The following is a 23,578-nucleotide window of genomic DNA, read 5'->3' as shown; positions in this document are numbered from 1 at the left end:
TCCCAGTTAAAAAACACATTTTTAAAACTAAAAAATAATAAACCCTTAAAAAAGTAAAACCAGGAGGGGCAGGGAGCCTACTGGAACCCCTGGAGGTGTCCATGGGTACCACTTTAAGAACCTCAGAACTAGATATTGTATTAAATGCAGATCTACCAGCCCCCCAAAACAACAGTGCATTTACCTCCCTGCTTTACTCCTATAGAAACTGGTAGAACTTACGCATGTCCTGATATCATGGCATTCTGCATTCCTCCATGCCATCATATCAGCAGCCAATGATGTGGAATGCAAGCAGGGGATGCAAAACGTATTCATGGGCACAGTTAAGTTCTACTAGAAATTAGAGGATGGAGTGAAATGCATGACTATTGGTAATTTTGTTGTTAGCATAACGTCTAGCTTGGCTCCAGCACTGGAGGTTAAAATGATGAAATAACAAGGATTTTTGCAGCTACTCTCTACTTTTCTATTTTGATTTTATTTAGCAGGATTTTGCCCCATAGTATTTAATCCGAATGCTTGTACATATCTGGCAGGCCACATCGTCGTTTGGACTGTAGCTCCCGGGGTCACAGGCCACTGCAAACCAAATGAGCAAACAGACACTATGTCAGCTCGGACGCATGAGACACATATACATATAGAATCATATACAAAACTGTTGCAAAGCATTCGTCTGATCCTTGCATCTAAGGAAAACAATGGTCTGTCGTTGTAAAGTATTTGTCTAATCCTTTTTTAAAGCTGCCTAAAGTTGGTGGCTATTTGCATACATTGTAGCAATGCATTTATTCTATAAGTTCCATAAATTAATTTTGTGGGGATATTTTTAGTTTTTGCTGACAAACCTTTAGGGCTTTTAAAAATGATATCAGAATACAGTCCAAGGATCTGCAACATCAAAGCATCACCAATCATCATTATCATGACGATGGGAAGCACAACAGATTCACAAGCTGGGGATCACAAATACAACTGACACCTCAATCCAACTGAGTGCATATGCAGCAGCTGTGACTACGTGCATGGCAGCCTTTTAAAAAGTAGTTGTGGAGGGGGACCCCACTCTACTGTCTCAACAGCAGATAGGTGCAATTTCTGCTTCTTAAAGTAAGGATGGCCAGACCTGCCAAATTCCTGTGTCCCTTTCACATGTTTATACCCACAATTCCATTCTGTTTCTGCATTCATCTATTTTAAAAATCTAATGTTAAAAATCCTCTCAAAATGCATATTTTGATATGTTTAAACTGCTAAGAGCTGTGTCACAGCATTTGGAGTAGTGTGAAATCTGGTGGACAGCTAAGTTCTGATTAGTCTGAACAATGAAGATGGTCATTTCATATCAGAATTTGCTAACGGAATTCCTGAAGCATCCCTATTTTAAAGCAACCTCTGGCTCTGCATTCCTGGCAGAAGTATCAGGTAGAGGGACCCCGTTTGCTGACGCAGGTGCTAATCCAGCTGGGGATACTCATGCAGATCTCTACTTCCATTTACATATGGCTCAGACTGGATTGGGGCAGTTGTCTACTCTGATTAATAAAGTATAATTAAAATAATACAAAATAAATAATAGTATTACAGAAGTTTGTACATTGTCATTGTTGTTCCAATACTGAATAAGGACCAGTTTTCAACATGCTAATCTTAACTATTTGCCTTGCCTGTACCTTACAGAATGTGTGGGTTTCATCACTGTTTCATTAATTTTACCTTCAGGAAACCCTTTCTCCATTAACTTGTCTGCTGAAGAATCCTGCATGCCTGGAATACAGGATTCTAGGACATATTCCTGGGTGCACGCTCACTTGGCCAGACCTATTGCACGTCATGGTCACCCTATACAAACAGAGTTTGTTCACAGACCGGCAGAGTCTATGAACTTCCATGGCAGAGGAAGACTGATATGGTAGTTTCCTAAAAAGGCTGTCCCTAAGGGAAGCTTGTTCGTCGTTACTGATATGCTCAGTGAGAAATCCCTATAAGCTTCCAAAGTACACCAAGGTGTCCCAGAACACACAATGAAACCACGATCCTGTACCAATTTAATGTAGTCTTCAAAGTATTTCCACTGTGCGGCTGTGGGCATTTTAGCACTAGTTAATATACTACAGGAGAATTCTAAATCACCAATTTGGCCATTTAATTTTTCTCCAAAATTCTCCTGTCAAAGCTGGTAAGCGGAGATAAATGCCTGCCCTAACATTGCTTGATTTCACAGTCAAGCCAAGTGGGTAATAGTTTCTGGGTGATCTGTGACCTGTCACTAATTCTCAGCCTCACCTACCTCAGAGTTTCAAGGATAAACGGGGAATAAAAAGCCCATGTATGCCATCCTGGTTACCTTGGAGGAGTAATGAGGTGGGGAAAATACATAAATACATAAATACCACAGCAATTTGCACAGTCATTGTGGGCGACGTCATTTTTTCCAAACCCTGGGCGACAGCTGTCCAGGCGAGTGACTTGGAAACTATGGTCTATGTAATGGATTGCAGGGATGTTCTGATACTCATGTTTCAAGATGTACTGCTGCTGGTGGAAAAACTCTTCAATGAGCAATCGAGCCTAAAACATAAACAAGTCAGAGAAATAACACTTTTTAAAAATGTTGATTGGATTCATCAAGGGTTTACACACACACACACACACACGCATAAGATGGCCAACAGCATGCCAAGTGCAGGTTTTCTCACCCCTGCAGAGTGTGGTGTGTGAAAGTCCTCAGCTCCATTAATGTTTACTCTGGAGTAAGCCCCAGTGCAACATACAGGGACACAAAGAACAGCTCAATTCTAAAATTTAAAGATATTTAAATGTTAAATACCCTACTGGGTATTTAAATCACCGTTATTTCCCGTCAGTGATTGGAGAGTGGGTTTCCCTGCACTGTGCTGAAGAAAGGCTGTCCTTGGGAAATCCCAGCTCTTAGCTCCAGTCAGTGACTGGAATTAAGAGGGAGGGTTTCCTGCACAGAGCTGGAGGGAGAAGAGGTGGAACACCTGTGGGAGACACTTGCGGGCCAGATGGGGAAACTCCATGAGGCAGAGATTCCCTATCCCAGCTTTAGAGTCATGCAGGTTCATTAAGCTTCACTGTTTGGCCTGCTTTCTCCCCTCCTTTTCCAGTTGACACTGCTCACCTCCCTGTTCAGTAACTTGTCATGTCAGTCATTGCTAGTAATACTGTGCATGTGTGTGCACTGTAGTGTAAATAAAACCTGACCAATGCAGTAGGTACATAGAACAGGTGTTGATCCAAGGGCTGCCTGTCAGGGAGGGGGGCGGTCACTCCAAAATCACATTTAGTAACACAGCCCCCTCCAAAATCAAATTAAGTAACACTGCAAGACAGAATGATTATGACTACTGACTGCAGATAGAAGGGTATATAATAAGGAGCAGGAAAATATAATTTATATTTCATAAGCTGCTCTGAACATGTATATTTTCCCATGATCCATCTGGAATTTTGAAGTGTACAAATATTTATATGCAAGTCTGGAAAAGTTTGAAAAGATCTCTGACCTTTTGAACACGGCTGTTGGTCACATCTTCGCAGTCAGAGGTAACCTGGTGGCAAATAGCTTCCCAACCAGAGGCAAATGGGTTGACTAAGAGGCAAAGAAAGATGAGTGTTTGCAGATTAAAATTCACTTCTCTGTAAGCTGTGCCTAAAGTTACTGAAGAATCACTAAGGAGTTAGCACTGGAATTTTTGCATGTAATCCTAAACCTTCTCAGCTCACGAGTAAATCCTGTGAATTATAATGGGACTTATTTCCAGGTAAGTATGCTTAGGATTGCAGCCATAAAGGCGTTCTTTCTTGAAGCTGTACCATCTCTGCCTTCTGCAGGAGTGCAACTAACATAGAATGGTTGATCCAAGAGGCACATAACCTGTCTTGTAGCTCCATCTTTGGGCCAGCAAGGAAAAAATATCACAACTCTTAAAGTGAAGAGTAAAGCAAGCAACAGATGTAGGAATGTCTTACTCCAGTTTTACCATAATGAAATACCATGGACAGCAACGGAAGGCATTTCCAGCCAGGACAGCATTTTTCAAATGTCCTTCCTTAAGGGAACACTTTCCACATAGATTTATCAGCCATGGAACCCCTGTGCATTGCAGTGAATTCTGGGACATGTTTGATGGTACATACTTATGGTGCGCACTGACCAGGCCTTTTGGACCACACCACCACCCGGCATGAGCGAAGAACTAAAACTCCAGTGATTGTGTATTGCAATGGAAGGTCAATAGTGATGAGCAAACTACCTTTCATGAAGCTTATGTTACTGTGGAACCTTTGATCATTCTCTGAAGAATGTCAAGGTTCTCCAGAACAGTTTAAAACTTACTTGCCTGTGACTCACCAAGTTCTCCATGTATGTTGGATCATATAATTGCTCCAATGCCTGGCCTGCATTATCGTCATCAAGGCCCTGTTCTGATTCAGAGATCGCCCTGCCAACCTATGACCCCACTGCAAAAGCGGCAAGCTCTTTGGAAAGGATGGTGAACAGGTAATGCACTTTAGAAAGGGGGGTTCATTCACAGGTGAGCCCCCACCTCTCAGCCCAAAACTACATTTTAGCTGAACTGTTAATGAAATCTGAAAGGGGCCTTTGGTGGTATGGGGGGGGGGGGAATGAGCCTCTCTGAGGACTCTCCATCTGATGGAGACAGTGAGTATTAGTATGAAATCATTCTCTATTTGTACTGAGTTCACTACTGAGTAATCACAGCAAACCTCACACATCTGGGATTAGGGGAAAGGTCTTCTGGGACAAAGCATGGAACTTCCTGTTGGTCTTGAGCCCTGGGACTTCTCATTTCAGAAATCAAACACCACAAAATGACAGTGGCTAGCTCTGCATCAGACAGGCACAGACTAACTTTTGTGTTTGCCATGCCATGCTACCCCTGCCCTGTGGAACTGGATTATCTGAAGGGGATGGTGACTTCAGTGTGATTATGTAACCAGGAAGCAAGTCATTGAGACCACACAAACATTGCTCATGAGATCACGTCAGGCAGAAAGTACAATCCAGCTCTACATGGATCTCACCATTGTCTCCTGACGGCCAAAAACCATATATTGGGGGAAAAAGACACACTCCCTTCTGTTACCTTGAAAAACAACAAACAGCTCATCTACCAGCCCATGTTTGGGTCGCTTGACAGAATAACACTTGTATGATGGCTCAACAATGTGGCATGTCAGATAGGAAATCAGGTTGTTCAAGATTTTCTTTAGTTCTTCAAAGAATTCTTCATTTGCTGTTAGGTTGCACTCTTTAGTTGTAAAGTGAACAGATATTCGATAAGTGTAATCTGGTTCTCGATATGCTTCAAAAGATAGAGGGAAAGGGAAATATGTGTGAATCTAAATGGCATGCAATATAATTTGTTGTTGTTGCTAGTCACATATATTAGTTTATAATGCACCTACAATAACTAGTAGTTACACATAATATAAAAGGCACAGCCCCTGATCCCTCAGGGCTACAGCCAAAGAGAATGTCTATTTTCATCAGGACTGTGGGGCGAGAGGTTCTTAATCCTGCCCCCATGGAACATTTGTCCAGTTAAAATCCCCCCTTAGCTACTTTGTTCCCCAAAAGGAAAAGGTGCATGGACCTGGCGGCTTCTAGACAGAGGGCTCCTAGCACTAGCAATCAAAAGCCATTGTGCAGCTATTCTGTCTTTCCCTCCTTCTGGAAAGGGAAAAAATGGGGAAAGTGATGGGAAAAACGCCCAAGGTTACAAATGGAAGACAGCGTCGCCTGAACCCCCTGTAAGATTATGTGAATAAGGGAGGGCATAGGCGTGACAAAAGCTTAGCCTGGAAGCACCCCAGGATCTTTTCCCATGTAGTTGAGGGGAGGGGCTTTGTTATCAGAAAAATGGACCAGAGGGAAAGCATTGAGCAGTCCCTTTCCCATGCCATTGATCTAATCAAATTCTCCATGGATGGGTGAAAGTAAGAAGAAATTAGCTGGGAGACACTTCCACATCACTTGCATCATGTCTCGTTGGCCCTGAATCTTTGTGGGTTGGTGGAAGGGAATCCTTCCTGCACAGTCCTATGCCTCCAGTCCAAAGCTTCATAGCGCCCCCTTCACACACACACACCAAAATATTTTCCCTCCCATAGGGGAAAAGATGCTGTGTCCACATACTTTTTCCAGTGCAGGAAGAAAGGCAGCTGACGGTGAGATTTTTGGCAGAACTCTTACATAAATATTATCTACACCTTGACTGCAAACCTCTGTCACTCAGCTTCTAAACATAATATGTATGTATGCTTTATACATTTAAAAGGGCCACTGCAAAACAACTAACAGGATTGTCCTCTTAAAAGGATTTCCTTTAAGGAGAAGGGGGCTGTGGAAGGTGGCATGGTCATTAGGGGACTGTGCATTTTTGAATATCCAGAGTTGTTTTGTGTTCTTGAGTTTTTTATTTGGGTTTGAGGCTCAGATTAGCCTGATTTCAATTCTATTTGTGAGCCTAGAACAGGATTTGTTTCTCTTACCATAAACCATAAATTTATATGTCTTGAATCTTTCTTGTTCTTCTTCCATGTCATTTCGGAAAACTCTGTAAGTAAGCGTGCAAGTATAAGACCCGGACATGTGCTCTCTAAAACCGAGCACCATCAACTTTCCAGTTTCTGTGAGATTCACATAGCTTTTTCCTAAAAGAGAAATGTGAAGCCAGGTCAACAGACATACAGCATGAGCCTAGAGACTCTGTTTTTTAAGGCAGCAGGTGGGGTATAAAGAATCAGGAAGAAAAATTCAAGCACTCTGCCAAGGGGCATTCCAATTTTGTTTCCTGGGCTGGGGGATAGACTTGAGCTCCAACATCTCTTTTTTGCCAATTAAATCCTGGTGGAACCTCATTAGTATTTCCCTTGGGAAGATTTAGAAGCTGGGGGTGGATCAAACTCTGGTTGGTCTAACAGATCATACTTGAGGCTAGAAGCAGTTTGCCTACCCCTGTAGCATATGGCTGGGCTTGCTTCTTGAGCCACCTGAAGTTATTATCTCTGGCTGGGCTTCCAAGAGCTACTGAGAGTATGCCCAATGGGATTTTTAAATAGTGGAGCTCAGGACCCACTCTGGGGTTTTCTACATGAGGCATTAATTATGCGCTTGTCATTCCCTACTCATGGTTGTTTCCAGGTTCTTTAGACGATGACATGACCCTCCAGTTTACCTTCTGTGTCTAACTAGCACTTTTGGTGAGTTTTTTTAGATCAGGGAAAATGTGGCATTTAATTGTCAAAGCAAAAGTAAATGTGATTTCCTCTTGCTTATTTGTGCTATTCCACTACACCACGGTGCCACCCAGAGGTTATGTACTGGAAAAGCGGGAAAGGAAACACTCCTGCGACAAAACCAGAGGTAGATACAGCAGATTAACAGCCGATTAACTGTTGTGTAGAATTAATTGTGTAGAAAAGCTCTCTGTGTGCGGCACTATGTGGGGCAACCCTTAAGGTTGTGGGGCTGCCCTGAAGAAGCTGGAGTTAGTGCAGAATGTAGCAGCTTGGCTGTTGTCAGGGGCTGCTCCTTTTCAGCATGTAACACCTTTGCTGAGCGAACTGCACTGGCTGCCTGTTTGCTACTGGGCTGGGCTTAAAGTTTTGTTATCGGTGTATAAAGCCCTAAACAACTTGGGACCAGGGATATCTGAGAGAGTGCCGTCAACCTCACCGGTCATCGGATGAGGCGCTCCTGGTGGTCCCCCATGGACCTGCGTTCTGCTTAGAGTCCACCTGGAGTACAGTTTTAATATAGGATTCCCTGCCTGTTGCTATCAGGCAGATGCTGACGTTGCTTTGTTTTTGGCGTCTGCTAAAGACAATTTTATTTAAACAAGGTTTTCCTGATGCCCAGCCACGCTTTTATAGGCTTTATCGGTATAACTTGATTTGATTTCCCCCCCTATTTTGATTGTTTTGTCTTTACTGTTCAGTTCTCAGGAACCTTTTTAGATACAGAGCAGTCTAGACATTTTGTAAATACATAAATATCACCAACTGCCTTTGGAAAGTCCAGTCAGTTTCAAAAGTGGTTTGCCATGTGCCAGGGCAGCTGAAACACAGTGCCTAAAGCACAGGGCAGCTGAAACACTTGCCAGTGAAGGCAGCGTCTTTTCTAACAAACCGACAACCCAACAGTGCTCCTCGGAGCAAAATTTCTCATGCCGTGGTGTCTTTCCCATTGGGGCACTTTGTAGAAGGAGACTGACATTCTTCTGTGTGCAGGGAGTGGGGGGGCGTAAATAAAACGGAACACTTTGCCCCATCTTCTCAAAATGGTCAGCCCCTGCCCGCACTTTTTTTTTTTACTTTTTGTCACCCACCACAAATAATGCTGCTATTTGGCATGTCCTTTTGGCCAATCCCCGCTCTGTAATCAAAGGGTGGGGACTCTGATCTGAATACTTTGGGGGTGAGTTAATGGTCCTGCATTCAAGAGGGAATTTAAACTAGACAGCCTCTCGATCCTTTCCATCTCAAATTCTATCAAGAAGTAACTCACTTTTTAGAGTCTGTCCATCTGGCCCAATCCATAGGTAGTTGGGGTCTATGACTTCGCCTTGTGAAAGGGACACATCCATGCAGACTAGAAAGGGGCTGTTTCTGTGCACTTTTACATAGACATTCACTGCAGAACAAGAAGATGGAACAGGCAGTTTCCATAACTGTCAAACAAGACGGCCTATCGCTGTCAGGAAGGGGTTCCCAGTGTAGCCATCTCCCTGACACACTAGCTTATTTGTGGAGGATTTTCTTATGCTTTTTGTCTTCTGGGCCTCCACCTGCAATCTGGATATGGCCCCAGATACAGATTTCTCATCTCACTGGGAACTAGGCCTAAAGGGAAAGCAAAGGTCGGTGCTTTGGTTGGAAGGTTTTGTCCAGCTTTGTCTGACCTCAAGAGGAATCCCTGTTGGCTTCAGGTTCCAGACACTGCCTTCTTTTGCCACTCTCTGAATCAGCCATGGGAAGTCAGGCTGTTGATGACCCAAAGCACAGGATTCACAAGGCTGTCAAAGTGCCCCAGCTGTAGAAACACAAGACTGCCCTTTTTCCTGAATAAAAATAAAAGGCTTCTCCTGCTGGCAAGTACAGAGAAGCTTTGGAGCTCTGCCCCAGTTGCATAGCATCGCATCGCTCTTTAGACCCAAATGGGGCAGGTTGCTTCTACTGAACTTTTATGAATTATCTGTGCTTTTTTCCTTGGTAATCCTGCACACGCACACTCACACACACACACACACACACACTGTACCATCTTAACTTTTGAAATGAATAATAAAATTTTACCTTTATGGTTGATATTGCCGTAAATGTAATTCTTTTTAATTAGCTTAACAGAATACTGTGCTTCCTCCAATCCTTGTTCTACTGTAGGGAAAATAAAAGTAGGTCGTGAATGTACACGAGTCCTCTGGCGGCCTCATTGGCACAGAGGGGGCAGCCATTTCCCTCCAACAAGGCCCCTGGAATGGGCACAACATCCTAGCAAGAAGTGTTGTGTGTGCACGTGAAGCTGGGGCAGGGATATGGCCCTGGAGTTTGCTAGAAGCACGGTTGCCGCTTGCGGAATTAGCAAAAAGTTTTTTTTTTTAATGGAAGGAGAGGGGGAAGGAGGCCTCTGCTGCCCAACATTAAATGCCCCCTGCCCTCCACATTGTTATGAATTTCTCTACCCCACCCCAAAAAGCGTTTGCTTGCCATTCTTATGCCATGTTTGGTGTTTTGATTTGGGGTTGGTTGTTTTTTGTTTTTGGCCTTCCTGACCATATATAGGATACGGCAGGTATTCTGCCAGAATACTAGCAGCGTATCTCCACCCTGCCCCTGCCCCAATTGGTGTATAGGGTTGCTCTGTAATGAACCTATACTTGTCAAAATATCAGGAGTCTTAGAGATGAACTCATGTGAGCCCTGGGTGTATTGTTTGATTATACAATTTATACCCCACCAATCTACCTGAGCATACTTAAGGTGGCACTTAAGGGGTTTCTCATTGTCATCAATGAAACCGAAAGGTATTAGGATGCAAGCCCACCTGGAAGCCTTGGCCCCTAAGTCTAGACGTGTGGGACTTGGCTGTGGATTGCTCCGTGGCAAAGGGAAGGGACCCTTTTTTATGCCCAGGGCCCCTAGTTAACATGTTCTAGGGATGAGCCCTGGCATTCAAGCTTCAGCCCAGGGGAACTGTGATGTAAATTAAGTGGCTGTCCCCCTCCAAACTTTCCATTTTCAAGGAATGCATTCCCCATTTACAGGAAGGATCCCTAAGCGTTTCCCACAGAGCCCCAGCACACTGCAGAGGGCTCTAGGCACGTCCTGGGGTGCACTTTCAGTCCCAAGGGGCACATGGCTCGCCATTGCTCCACAGGAGCTGGGCAGACAACTCACGCAAACCAGGGCCAGCCCAAGCCATTTTGCTGCCTGAGGCAAAGGGCGAGGTGGTGCCCTCCTCCTGTTCCATATATAAGAGCTGACCAGACTGGTAGCTGAATCTTACTTCAACATTGGCTACTGGACAGCATCTTCTACTGCTTGATGGCAGCAGCCTAGCTTAGGGCACAATCCTTTGGCCACTAGGCACAGTCTAGAGGGCCATACGATATTTTGGTTTCTGGGATCCTCAGAGCCCAGAAACCATGCTCCCCACCCCCTTGTGGAGGTTCTCTCTGCACCGTGTTTGGAAACTGAGAACGGAGACAGGGAAAAGGGAGCAGGGAGGGGAGGGGAAAAGGGGACAGGGAGGAGGCTATGTAAGCCACATTACACAGCTTCCTAAGCGCATCCCGGCCTCCTTCCCTCCCCCTTCCTGAAGCTGTGGCTAGGCAGGCAAAATCATCCGTCTAGCCAAAAATGCAGGGTGGCTGGAGGATCACCTCTGTGCTCCGGCTGCCCTGCATTGGATACTCGTCAGCCTCCAACTTCGGACCATCTCAACAAGAATGTGCCATCCAGGAGTGCAGCGTAGGCCATGTGACAAAGTCCACCATCACTTTGCTGCTCCTTCCCGGCCCCCAGTATCTGCCACCCGGGACGGCTGCTTCACTCAGCCTGATAGAAGGGCTGCCTCTAACACAAACACATTAAGCAGCGGCACCTTATGGGAGAAGGTTGATAGTGGCGATCAAGCCGTCTTTCATAGACATTTGCCTTTGCCTGACCTTCCTCTTTGTATTGAGGAACACCTGGTTTGCTTCTAAGGAGAACTTTAGGGTTCCTTGGGATACAAATTACCCTAGTGGTAAAGGGAATTGGCTGGTTACAACATTAGGAAATAAACAGTCTATCATGAGTCTCTCCTGCTGTCTTCAGCAGGCTGCGGCATCTCTACTTTATCCAACCTGTGTAGAATATAAGCAGAGAAAACTGCCAGTCAAAATAAGTGGTTGCTGGAGAATCAAAAATGAATATTAAGCAACTAGCGGTGTGATAAACATGAATGGGGTACATTAAAAACCAGGTTCTAACCAGCGACAGCCCTATCAAGGAACATGAAAAAATGTTCTCCATGCTCTTTGAAATCAACCACCAGGTTAGGGCCAGGGCTTACTCTGAGCCAGGAGCTTGTTTCCAGCACCAGGCTCTGCCTCAGAACATATGAAGGATTAGGAATCGTAAAAGACAAAGAGCCTATCTGAGCACGTACACAGTGCATGGGATAAGCAACCACAGCACACCTTCACATACACCTGTGCTGAAGGAAAGGGGCTTCTGGGTTAGAAGGCTGCAACATCAAGGTCAGCCTGAGCCCCAGCACCTATTGTTTAAAGAAAAAAATACTGTCCCAGGCTGGGTGCCCTGTGTTATGGTGCTACTGTCCCAGTGGACTGGATTTATAAAACGGATGCCAATTACCTTGGTCCAGGGCCATGTGACTGTTCAGCATGACCCCCACAGTGAGGAGAAGGTGTGGGGCAAAGCACAGGGGAAGGGACAACCAACCGCTGCCGCCTTCCATGGTGCAAGAGAGAGCCCATCATTCCCTCCTACTCAGGCCCACTCAGCCTTCTGTCCAGAAGGAAGGGGAAAAGAAAGCGGGACGCCCCTCCCCCATCCAGTTGGTGGTCCAACTGTCACACCAACGGTCTTCCCAGCATGCCTTTAAGTAACCATGGATACCTTTCTGTCCCAGAACTTTTTCCAACTGTATTCCAGAGAACCTTGGGACTCCTTGGAGGCTCATTGACATCAGTAACGGAAGGCAAGCATCCCTGAAAGACAGCTTGGCCACACGCTACGATTCTTCCCCCGCAATGGCCACTTTACAGGAAACCATTGCTTGGGGTCTCAATCACCTTCTCAGTGGGCACGGTGTGACTGTGCGTGGCACATGGCCTGCCCTGCGGGACCCGCTAAGCTAGACTGCTGCCCTCCGGTGCAGTGGAGGACACTGTCCGGTCACCCGTGTTGAAGGAGGAATCAACGGCCAGTCTGGTCAGCTGCTGTACATGGAAGGAGCGAGGGGGAGTAACCATTTTGTCTTTCACCTCAAGCAGCAAAATGTATTGGGCTGGCCCTGCCCAGAATCCTCTGCAACGTCTAAGCGTTCTTCAGCAGACAAATGCATGTGGAAAGGGCTCCCCAAAGATAAAAGATTTGAACATCAACTGTACCTATTTAGAACAACAAAGAGTCCCATGGCACCTAAAAGACTAATAAATGTATTAACTTCCATGGACTATTTCCCACTTCATCTGATGCATATACTGTTACTTTGAGTTACAAGCATATATTTAGAAGTTCCAGTTACGATGGTCTCACTAGCTTAGCCTGTGTTTGCAGCATTTCTGCTGCTACCCTATACACATTTCCCAGGGAGTAAACCTCATTGGACATAGTGGTACTTACCTCTGAGTAAACATGTACTATTAATATTTAAAATAACCAAGAGTCTTGTGGCACTTTAAAGACGCTTTGCTGTTTTTCCTACAGCAGTCCACCCTGGCTTCCCCTCCAGACTTTTTAAAAATGTTTTCAAATGCTCCGAATGCAACAGGGAGCCCCCCATCTCACACTCCCACACACAAAAACAGGGGGGGCACCGCCTCCCAGATCAGAGGGTGGGTGCTGTTTTTAGGCTGAATGGAACCACAACCAGCACCTCTCTTTTTCTACAAATTAAGCCGTGTGCAAAAATACCCGAGTTTGACTGCTGAGGGAACAATGTTTCCCATTATTAGATATCTGGAGAAAGATGGCTGGATTCCTGTCCCCAACAAATGAGTGAAAACAACTGTAAACTGACTGTACCTCGAGAGGGTGCTTTTGCACCACGGCGGCCACCTTCCCCCACCACCTGGGGGTGCTGTGTTCCTATGCAACTCACAACCATTTCCTGTCTAGCCCTGGATGTCATTGCTGCAATGCAAGCCAGCTCCTTTTCGAAGCAGAAGCCTGACTAGTGGGGGGAATCCTCCTTTTTTTCTGAAGTTCAGAGGAATCCCACAACCTAGAAGCGAAGCATTTGGAGCAGCTGCTGCGGAACAAAATGGAAGGTGAGAGATTTGCTGGAATTCTGCTGGATTTTGTTATAGGAAAGCTCTTATTCCTTGTATTTTTCTGTGCAGGTAGTGCTTTGATCTTGCCCCTGCCCCATATCTACAGGGTGATTTTGTTTCAAAGTTTCTCTCCTTTAAAAAAAAAAAAATGTATACACACATGTGTGGCTGCATTGGTCCTCATGGCCACCAAGTTATATTTGCCAAGACTGAATTTCAGAAGGGATGTTGGGAGAGCAGTAGTGCCTAAAGGCCATCCGTTCTGTAGAAATGATGGGGAAATCTAGTGTTTTATCTGACTTCTCTAAGTTTACTTAGGTTCTCTTTACTCCTACCCCATGTCTACTACGATTTTACAACATTCAGCAAAATATATTGAAGAAAACGTTAAAACCCCTTTAAAATACTGCTTTCAGAATGACAAGATTTATGACTCCAGTTTATCCCTACCTAGCAAAATATTGTAAATTTCTGGCATCAGGGGACAACATTTTAAAATGCGTCTATTAAAATACTTAAGGAGACAAAGCTGAAGTTTTTTGGTCCTAGTATCTGTACAAAATACATTTGTAACATAAGTTGATCACTGACTATAATTTAGGAATTACTTTCTCCGGTTCCCATTTTCTTTTCTTTTTTGTAATCAAAAGTGTTTTGGTTTCTCCTTATACATGCATACACAGACACACAACAGACACACAGATACATACATGCTGAGATGTGTACACACACACAGCAAAATATATATTTCATAGGTCTAAATGTTCCAATTTCAGATGAACTGGTTTACAGAGCACACTAAGATTGCAATCCTATGCACACTTGCTTTTGAGAGTAAGCTCTATTGAACTCAGCAAGCTTTACTTCCAAGTAAATAAGCATATCTGGCTGCCTGTACAGTAACAATTCTGAGTTTTCTTCTTTCCTTTTATTTATTTTTAACACGTATCCCCATTCTGTGGAGTATCCCTGAACTCTACCTTGTAGTAAGTATCTCTTGCTTCATACATGAAATTGCAAGAGTGTCGCTTATTTTTTAAATGTTAATCTGACCGTTTTTTACTTGGTGTGCACAGCAGTTTGCCAGGATGGTCCCAAGAGATATAAAATCAGTAAGGTGGTTATCTGTCCTCAGACCAACCTCTGTCATTGTTAAGGGTTCGGAGTTCCAAAGAATTCTGCATCCTGCAAAGCAGATAAATGCTTCTTGTTAAATCGGAATCCATCTATCCAGCACAGCAGATTTAAATTATGATTGCAACCCCATAAGAGATGGTCCTTATTTCAGACACCCCCATTTCCTAAGTAGATCTAATTTTTGCTTTACTTTTTTTTTTTTTTTTGGACAAATGTCATTGGATACTACCAAATATGGTCTTCAAGAATTAGTTACTACTACTTATGCAGGCTTCAATCCTTAGTGTGTTTACTTAGATGTAAGCCTCTTTGAAACCAATGGGATATTGCTCTGATTCAGCATGATTAGGATCAACTTGTAGACGTTTGGTGCCAAAGCACAGCGCTAAGTACTTTACACAGGTGCCAACTAAGATCCCTCTCTCCAGAGGGCTTACACAGTATTAAAAAACCAAAACAAAACCCAAAATACTTTTTTATTTGTTGAGTTTCCATTTGTGAAAGGAATAGGCAACCCAATGAGATGCACAGAAGAGTCTGATATTTTCATCTACTCCCAGGGAATATAGAATTATGGATAGCATCACTACAACAGAATGAAATGGAACCACTGGAGCATTCTAAGGCCTCCTGTGAGGCCTTGGCAAGGCACTTTGCAGATAAAATTGATCAGATTAGGGGTGTTACTCCGCACGCTGTGGATACAGTTAGTTAGCAAGAGGCAGCCTGTGGCAAACCGGTTTTGTGGGATCGGTTCCAGCTTCTTCCTCCTGATGAAGTGGACAAGGTGCTTTCATCTGTACGGCCGACCACCTGCTTACTTGACCCTTGCCCATCTTGGCTCATTATGGGCTGCAGAGAGAGACTGGTTGAGGGGATCAGGGCGGTGGTGAACACCTCCCTTGAGGAGGGAGTGATGCCATCAGCCCTCAAGGAGGCAGTGATAAGACCGCTCTTAAAGAAGCCCTCCTTGGATCCTCAAGTTCTGAACAACTTTCGCCCAGTCTCAAATCTGCCATTTTTGGGCAGGGTGATTGAGCGGGTGGTGGCAGTGCAGTTGAAGGCACACTTGGAAGAAACCGATTATCTAGACCCATTTCAGTCGGGCTTCAGGCTTGGGCATGGGACAGAAACGGCCTTGGTCGCCTTGGTGGATGATATGAGGAGGGCTCTGGATAGGGGTGAATGCTCCTTCCTTGTTCTCCTCGACCTCTCAGTGGCTTTTGATACCCTTGGCCACGGTATCCTCCTGGACCGCCTGGAGAGGTTGGGCATTGGAGACACCGTATTGCAGTGGTTCCGGTCTTTCCTCTCCGGCAGGTACCAGAGGGTAGCACTAGGAGAGGAGGTTTTGGACCCATGGCCACTCACTTGTGGGGTGCCACAGGGTTCCATTCTCTCCCCGATGCTATTTAACATCTATGTGAAGCCGCTGGGGGCTGTCATCAGGCTGTTTGCGGTGTGGTGTCATTCATATGTGGATGACACGCAGCTCTACCTCTCGTTCAAATCTTCACCAAGGTTGGCCATAGAATCCCTGTCCAAATGTCTGGAGATAGTGAGTGGCTGGATGGGGAGGAATAAGCTGAAGCTGAACCCTGACAAGACCGAGGTACTTTTGGTGGGAGACAAGAGGAGGCTGGGGGATGTTGACCTGGTGTTGAATGGGGTACAGCTACCCTTGAAAGACCAGGTCCGCAGCCTGGGGGTCATTTTGGACTCCCAGCTGTCCATGGAGGCTCAGGTGTCAGCCATGAGCCGGACAGCACTGTATCAACTCCATCTGATACGGCGGTTGTGTCCCTTCCTTCCCAACCATCTGCTCCCATCGGTAGTACATGCCCTGGTCTCCTCTCGTTTACACTACTGTAATGCGCTCTATGTGGGGTTACCCTTGAAGACAGTTCGGAAGCTGCAGCTGGTACAGAATGCGGTGGCTCGCCTGATTAAAAGCAGCCGCCGGCGAGATCACATCACTCCAGTGCTGAAGGAGTTGCACTGGTTACAAGTTGTTTTCCGGGCCAAATTCAAGGTGTTGGTTTTGACCTTTAAAACCCTATATGGTTCCGGCCCAGCCTATCTTAAGGAGCGCCTCCAGCAGCACCAGACAGGCCGCTTAACAAGATCAGCCTTGGATGGCCTTCTCTCTGTCCCGTCAGCCAGCTAGACTGGTGGGGACGAGGGAGAGGGCCTTTTCTGTGGTGGCCCCCACTCTGTGGAACTCCCTCCCTAAGGAACTCCGTCATGCCCCCTCTTTAATGAGCTTCCACCGTGCATTAAAAACGTGGCTGTTCAGGCAGGCATTTGGGGTGGGTTAGGGTATTTTAGAAAATGTTTTTATTGTAGAATTTTATTGTTTTAAACTGTTTTATTATATGTTGTACATCGCCCAGAGTGGCTGGGTGACCAGCCAGATGGGCAATTAATAAATTTAATAAATAAAAATAAAATAAAAAACAGAACAAAATGTAATAGGGATAAATGCCAAGTTCTGCACCTAGGAAAAAGAAAACAAATGCACAGTTACAAGATGGATATGACACTTGGCTCAACAATACTACAAGTGAGAAGGATCTTGGAATTGTTGTAGATCACAAGCTGAACATGAGCCAACAACGTGATGTGGCTGCAAAAAAGGCAAATGCTACTTTGGGTTGTATTAATAGAAGAATAGCTTCAAAATCACATGAAGTACTAATTCCCATCTCCTCAGCATTGGTTAGGCCTCATCTGGAGTACTGTGTCCAGTTCTGGGCGCCACACTTTAAGAAGGATGAAGACAAACTGGAGAGGGTTCAGAGGAGGGCAACAGACCAGAGATGATCAGGGGACTGGAAACTATGCCCTATGAAGAGAGACTGAGAGAACTGGGCATGTTTAGCCTTGAGAAGAAAAGACTGAGGGGAGATAGGATAGAGCTCTTCAAGGACTTAAAAGGTTGTCACAGAGAGGAAGGCCAGGATCTCTTCTCGATCATCCCAGAGTGCAGGACACGGAATAATGGGCTCAAGTCACAGGAAGCCAGATTCCAGCTGAACATCAAGAAAAACTTCCTGACTGTTAGAACAATATGACAATGGAACCAACGACCTAGGCAGGTGGTGGGCTCTCCCACACCGGAGGCATTCAAGACGAGGCTGGACAGCTATTTGATGCTTTGACTCAGATTCCTGCATTGAGCAGGGGTTGGACTCAATAGTCTTATAGGCCTCTTCCAACCCTACTATTCTATGATTCTATGACTACTGCTACGTCTTTCAGATTGTACATCTCTAATGCATCCTTTCTATCTGAAATGTAGTTTCAGACACCAAAATAACACCAGCATGTTTCTTTGACTTTTTTTTTTTAATGACAGAAGCAAGGGAGTTCTTTTAAAGTTAAATTCCTTTTCTGATATTTAGCTCTGTGGATAACAGTTGGTCTAGCATACAACTTCTTTCTTTCTCTGAAAGCCTGAAGATGAGCTCTGAATTACTCGAAAACTTGCTCCCAACATTTAAAACTTTGCTTCAAAAAGGCAGAGAAAGGCACTCCAATTCACTGTTGTTTCAAACTGCGTAGCATTATTCCTCAGGAGCACCACGTCTCCTCACTAATTCTGCACACTGGATGACAATTGTTATTAAAAAACAATTTTTTTTATTGTTATTAAAAAACAATTTTTTTGCATGGCCTATGTACTAGGTATGAATGGCAAAGGCTGAAATTTCTTTGCTTCAAAAAATTTGTGTGTGTGGGAAACATATGACTGTTTGATCTGCATTCCCAATATTGTTCATTATAACGTATGCGTTTAGAATGGTGGTGTTGTTACAATTTCATCTTTGCTGGCTTTTAAACCTTTCTGTGAATCCCTTCTCCATCGTTTTGTTGCCTCCTCCCAAAACTGAACACTGAAATGTCTCCCCTGACATTTGCTGTTTCTTGTTCTATGAGTTCCACTATATTACGCCATGAAGATCGAGGGGAGCAAAATGTATATTACATCATGCAAGTTGTTGTTGTTGCTGCTGTTACAATTTCATCTTTGCAGGCTTTTAAACCTTTCTGTGAATCACTTTTCCCATCTCTATGTTGCCCCCTCGTTCCTCAAACTGAACACTGAAATGGCTCCCCTGACATTTGCTCTGTTTTTTGTTCTTTGGGTTCAACTATATTAAGCTATGAAGATCAAGATGAGCAAAATACATGTAAATGTGTGTAATGAAGCCCCAACAGAGTCTTTTTTTGTAATTGGAAAGCATCCACAGGAGGTTAAGATTTTTAGGGAAGGAACAGGTGAATGGTGGTGGGGGGGGTCCTTAACCCTTTCCCCACTGGTTTTTTTCCACTCAGAATTGTACACACACACCAGCTGCTTTTCACTCCTATTATAGACTCACCCCTGCACTTTGCCCCATAGTGTTCTCTATGGTGCTTTTGTATCTGCGGTTTGGAAAAGGGTAACGAACCCCTTTTCTCCTGCCACTCCTTCGCTCAAAATTTTGTCCTCTCATACTGTAGTTTCTCTCCAGATCTTATTATGACTTTTCCCCATGGCTTTTTTGTTGGTTCAGGAGAGGCCTATCATTTGGCCATTCCAGTATTGTGATCTAATCAAACAAGGTTTATTAAATGCACTTTCTATCCTTTTTCTGACAGCCGTCAGAAATTCTCCCTGTAAATAAATCATTGTCTCTATTTTGTCTTTTGGAGGGAATTAGGGGTTGCTGGTCCCGTTTCAAAAGTGTTCGAGAGATGACATTCTTCAGAATTCAGCCCCTCCCCTCTGAAGTTACATCTTGGAGTGGGATGGAAACAATGCACCTTTACTCTTGTATGTGTGACATTTACATAGACGCAAAATGCCAGCACACTACTTCCTTTCCCTTCCATAACTACCTAACCAAGTAATACATCTTGCTGAATTTGTTTGAGTTGCAGCTGTTCTATAATAAGTAAACCAGTTCCATTGTGAGATAAAGATCCTGAAGATTTTTTAAAGAAAGCCATTCTGGTCAATTTATTGACTCATCTTGCTTCAGAAGCCAGCCACTGTAGGCTGCTGCGGAGTAAATAACAGCTGGTGCAGAAGATTAAGATTCTAAAGGGTTTTTTTTTTTTTTTTTTTTAAGAAAACCATGCTGGTCAGCAACAGGCCTGTAGCCAAGGGGGTTGCCCCCAATTTCCCCCCCCCCATATATATATTTTTTACAAATAATTTTTAAAAGTTTACAATTTTGTCTTTAAAAGGCCTGCAAACCAGATGAGCTTCCCCCCCCCAATACTTTTTGCCACCCCCTCCTTGAACTTTTAGGCTGGCTACAGGCCTGGTCAGCAATATATAATTTGGGGAGAGGATTCCCTTGAGCAGATGAGCAAGGGGTTGGATGCGACTGATCTCATCTGATCTCAGAAGCTAAGCAGGGTCAGCCCTGGTTCGTACTTAGATGGGGAACCGCCAGGGAATCAGGCTTCCTGCACTGAGCAGGGGTTGGACTCGATGGTCTTGTAGGCCCCTTCCAACCTTATAATTCTTTGAGTAACCTTTGATGTGAAAATGGGGGGTTTTACATGAATGTCTCAGTTTTAATCTGTGAAATGGTTAAGGGTTGTAATTTTTTACCTGGAGAGGTAGAAAGCAAACTGAAGCCCTTTTTCGCAAATCACAACGCTCTTAGTCTCAGTGTGTGTGTGTGTTTTCAAAGAATCTCTGTTCTTATTCCGATGATGTTAATTCTTCCAGCGCTAAAAAAGAAAAATGTGCTGTGCTTAGTTTCTTACAGAGTGAGGAGCCAGGCTCAAGCCTTCTAAAAACACATCCCCTGACCCCTGTCCATCCCTCCAGTCCCAGATGTGTGGTGAGAGGCCTGGGTGTGGTCATACAGTGATGAGGGAACAAAACTTTGTGTATGCTCAGTGGCATTTGCTATCTTTATTATTATATCCAGCATTCCCCAACTGAGCATTCGCATTCAGTACCACTTCTGGGACTAAATCAGGGTGATCTCTGACTCAAATTAAGTACCATATGCTTATAATCTCTCAATGAGTTGCTTGTGAGAGAGCCTCAGTTGACTATTGACGGCAGGGTTAACAAACAGCCCCCAGCTGGTTCCACTTGGCCCTTTACCACCTGCCAGCTCACAGCTGTTGCCTCACAGGTTTAAACTTTAAAATTTTGGTAAGGTAAATCCTCTCTGCTGCAGACATGCGGGTGCTCCGTCATTTCACTAACCGTTAGGTGGTTAGATCCAAATTTAGTCATAAGCTGCATTCACACATCACGCTAACCCATGGTGGGTGGCAAACTATGCTGGGCAGGCGGTTATGCAAACAACCCGCTGTGTTCTCATCAGATAATCAGGCAAACAAGCTACACAGAGTAGTTTATTTCAAACCCCCCCATCCTCCTCCTCCTGTAGTCCTCCCACCCTGCCAGGCAGGTATCCCAGCTTCCTTTGCCCCAGGAATAGAGATTGGTTGAGGGGGGCAGAGCGGCAGCAGCGGTTTTGGCTGCTCTTGCCAAGCAGCTCTGTAGGTGATCTCTGTAACCCACGCTGGTGTGACAGACATCATGTGAACCCACCATAGGTAAAATAACCTTTACTGCAGACCGTGGGTTCTCAGGGTGGCTTATTTGGGGGAAATAACCCAGCACTGGGGGGGACATCCCACAGACAACACGCTAACCTATCATGGGTTGTTCCAGAAAATAAACCAACATGGGTTAGTGTGTTGTGTGAACCCAGTCCTACTCACAGACCCATTGAAATCAATGGGATTTAAGTGAGGCATGGCTTACTTGCTCCATTGATTTTAATGGGTCTACACTAAGTATGGCTAAATCTGGATCCAACCCTGTGTGTTTAAATTAGCTCAGGCCAGTGGACTCTGCTTCTCCAGTGATGGAGCACACAACTGTCCTGTTTAATGGAAGTGTCATCGGTTGATTTCCCTCCTTCCCATAGGGTTGCCTTCCCATGAAATAAACATTCTGGTGCCTGGGTAGAGCCAGGTTGGTGTGGGGCTGGTCCAGGGATGGTCTGGGTTAGGGCCAGCTGTTTCTAGCAAGACCGGGGCCAGTTTTATCCCTTGCTTTTCCTGCCACTGGCCCAAAAGGGGGAAAGACTGAGGACCTTTTTCCATGACAACGGAAGAACGGAGGAGTGGCTCAGCCGCATTTTTGTAGGAGCCACTTTTGGTCCGGGCAGGGCTCCACGAGAGGGTACATCGCACCATTCTAAGTGGCTTCATATAACTTACTTCCGGGTGGGGTGGGGGGTTGTAGTGAACGTCATCCTGAGTGGCTGGGGAGGCTCAACCAACCAACAACTTACTTCCGGGTGGGGTGGGGAGGCTTCCCCACCCCCTCCAGGCTCCATAAGGAAAGTGCACAGTACTTACTTCCCCTTGTGCACATTTATAAGACGAGCCCCCCAACGAGCCCCCTTTGTAGCCTGTTGCTGCGCTTGATCGCGGTGAGGGGCGAAAGAAACACTCCCGATGTGCGCATTTGTAAGACAAGCCTTCCAACAAGCCCCAAGCCTCATTGAACACAATGGGTGTTACTTTTGAGTAGACACTAATTGGTTTGGTAGGGACGGGAAGCACACAGGAAACACCCCTTGACTGGGGTCCCGGTGAAAGGCACACCCCTGGGCAGGGCCAGCATCCCCGAGGTCAATGCAGGGGTTGGGGCACACGGCAACTATACCGACGAGAACCCAACTTAAGGAAAAGAATCGGACTTTAAACCGTCTCAGAAAATCCGGTTTTTCCGCGATAAGCTCCGGGGCGGCTGCTGGATGGCTACGACATCATGTACCCTGAACGACCTCCACACACAGCCACCTTGGAGTACATCTCTGGTGGAGACATCCCCTGGGTTACAGACCTGCTAGCCTACCGACAAGCTACCTCTTCGCTCCTGCTGGCCTTTCTCCTTTCCACTCTACCCAGTCTATTGTACGGGGACAGAAGTTGTGTTGTTAGTGCTGGATCCAGAGAAGCAATGCTTTGAAGTTCAGGGAAAGAAAGAAAAAACTGCGTGGGGTGGTGGTGGTTTGGAAAGGTCTTCAGTTATCAAAGTTCTTATACTCGGATGTTGCAGAGGCCCCATGCATGTTCCATAAACCGTGGTGGTGAAGCGAGGGAAGCGGTTAACACTTTCCTGCTGCTTTATGTGAGCTACGTTTTGCAGTTATGTAACAGCCAGGACCAAGGGTTGGGGTTTGTTTTCTGGGTTTGTTTTTTTTAAAACAGACATCAGATTCTCTGATAAGGAGATCAAAGGAGAGGAGAAAGGAAGACACAGAGACAGAAGAAAAAGAAGCAGAGAGGCCATAGCTTCACCATTTACAAAGATGAATACTTGATTAATCTCCCCGGGCCATTTTCAGTCCATTTTCCCTCAATGTGTCAGGGGTTCTGTGATGAGAAGCTCAGTAATGACAGACAAACTGCCTGCAATTTCATTAGTCCACCATTACTGATCTCCGCCTGCAGCTATGGGTGCCAAAAAACAGTTTAAAAAATTGGCCTGGCTAAGGTTTTTGTTGCCTGGAGAAGTCTGTTAGTGGCTTTAAGGCCTGTGCTACCCCCAGTACCGGAGGCAGTATGCCTATGTACACCAGTTGCTGGGGAACATGGGAAGGAGGGTGCTGTTGCACTCATGCCCTGCTTGTGGTTTCCTGGTCGGCAGCTGGTTGACCGCTGTGTGAACTAGACTAGATTGACCCTTGCTCTGATCCAGCATGGCTCTTATGTTCTTACGTTTTTGGACCACTTGCCATAACAGCAAAGGGTAAAGCCATATTCCCACCAGTACTTTCTTTAGCCATCACCATAGATCAATGTGCAGTTTTTACACTGGGTTCCATCCTTGTACCCATGCCAGC

At 45.1% G+C, this 23,578-nt stretch overlaps 2 protein-coding genes across 4 annotated transcripts in view; one reads left to right on the top strand and one right to left on the bottom strand.

The window, feature by feature from the left end:
- Nucleotides 1–450: 450 nt before the first annotated feature.
- On the bottom strand, nucleotides 451–22,818 carry ZPBP2 (zona pellucida binding protein 2). 3 transcript variants are annotated; one of them, XM_084804529.1, is made up of 10 exons: nucleotides 22,576–22,818; nucleotides 20,305–20,426; nucleotides 14,701–14,744; nucleotides 9,352–9,432; nucleotides 8,564–8,689; nucleotides 6,547–6,708; nucleotides 5,139–5,357; nucleotides 3,534–3,619; nucleotides 2,397–2,574; nucleotides 451–582 (listed from the first exon to the last, which is right to left on the bottom strand). In XM_084804529.1, exons 3-10 carry the CDS (start codon nucleotides 14,741–14,743, stop codon nucleotides 485–487), a joined length of 993 nt encoding a protein of 330 aa, XP_084660655.1. In that variant the 5' UTR covers nucleotide 14,744; nucleotides 20,305–20,426; nucleotides 22,576–22,818; the 3' UTR covers nucleotides 451–484. The 3 variants fall into 3 exon arrangements, with proteins under 3 accessions (XP_084660655.1, XP_084660653.1, XP_084660656.1); XM_084804527.1 differs by lacking the exons at nucleotides 20,305–20,426; nucleotides 22,576–22,818 and having other exon boundaries at nucleotides 14,701–14,862; XM_084804530.1 differs by lacking the exons at nucleotides 14,701–14,744; nucleotides 20,305–20,426; nucleotides 22,576–22,818 and adding an exon at nucleotides 11,917–12,019 and having other exon boundaries at nucleotides 9,352–9,429.
- IKZF3 (IKAROS family zinc finger 3) overlaps nucleotides 13,422–23,578 on the top strand; it is a 68,497-nt gene continuing 58,340 nt past the window's right edge. The window contains exon 1 of the mRNA XM_084804526.1: nucleotides 13,422–13,556. Coding sequence (XP_084660652.1) covers nucleotides 13,550–13,556 — 7 coding nt within the window. The 5' untranslated portion in view covers nucleotides 13,422–13,549. The remainder of the gene's footprint in view (nucleotides 13,557–23,578) is intronic.

The sequence above is a fragment of the Heloderma suspectum genome, chromosome 6, assembly GCF_057233095.1.
Source record: "Heloderma suspectum isolate Gila_16-S chromosome 6, 16-S_ref, whole genome shotgun sequence".
Taxonomy (NCBI): domain Eukaryota; kingdom Metazoa; phylum Chordata; class Lepidosauria; order Squamata; family Helodermatidae; genus Heloderma; species Heloderma suspectum.
Note: the sequence above shows the minus strand (reverse complement) of the source record. Positions and strands in the feature narration are given on the sequence as shown.

Coding starts and splice junctions, on each gene's coding strand:
- ZPBP2 (XM_084804530.1), bottom strand. CDS start 12,019: ATGGAAGGCGGCAGCGGTTGGTTGTCCCTTCCCCTGTGCTTTGCCCCA. Junction 5,358..6,546: donor ATATAAATTTATGGTTTATG/GTAAGAGAAACA, acceptor TATCTTTTGAAG/CATATCGAGAACCAGATTAC. Junction 583..2,396: donor TGACTGTGCAAATTGCTGTG/GTATTTATGTAT, acceptor TTTGGTTTGCAG/TGGCCTGTGACCCCGGGAGC.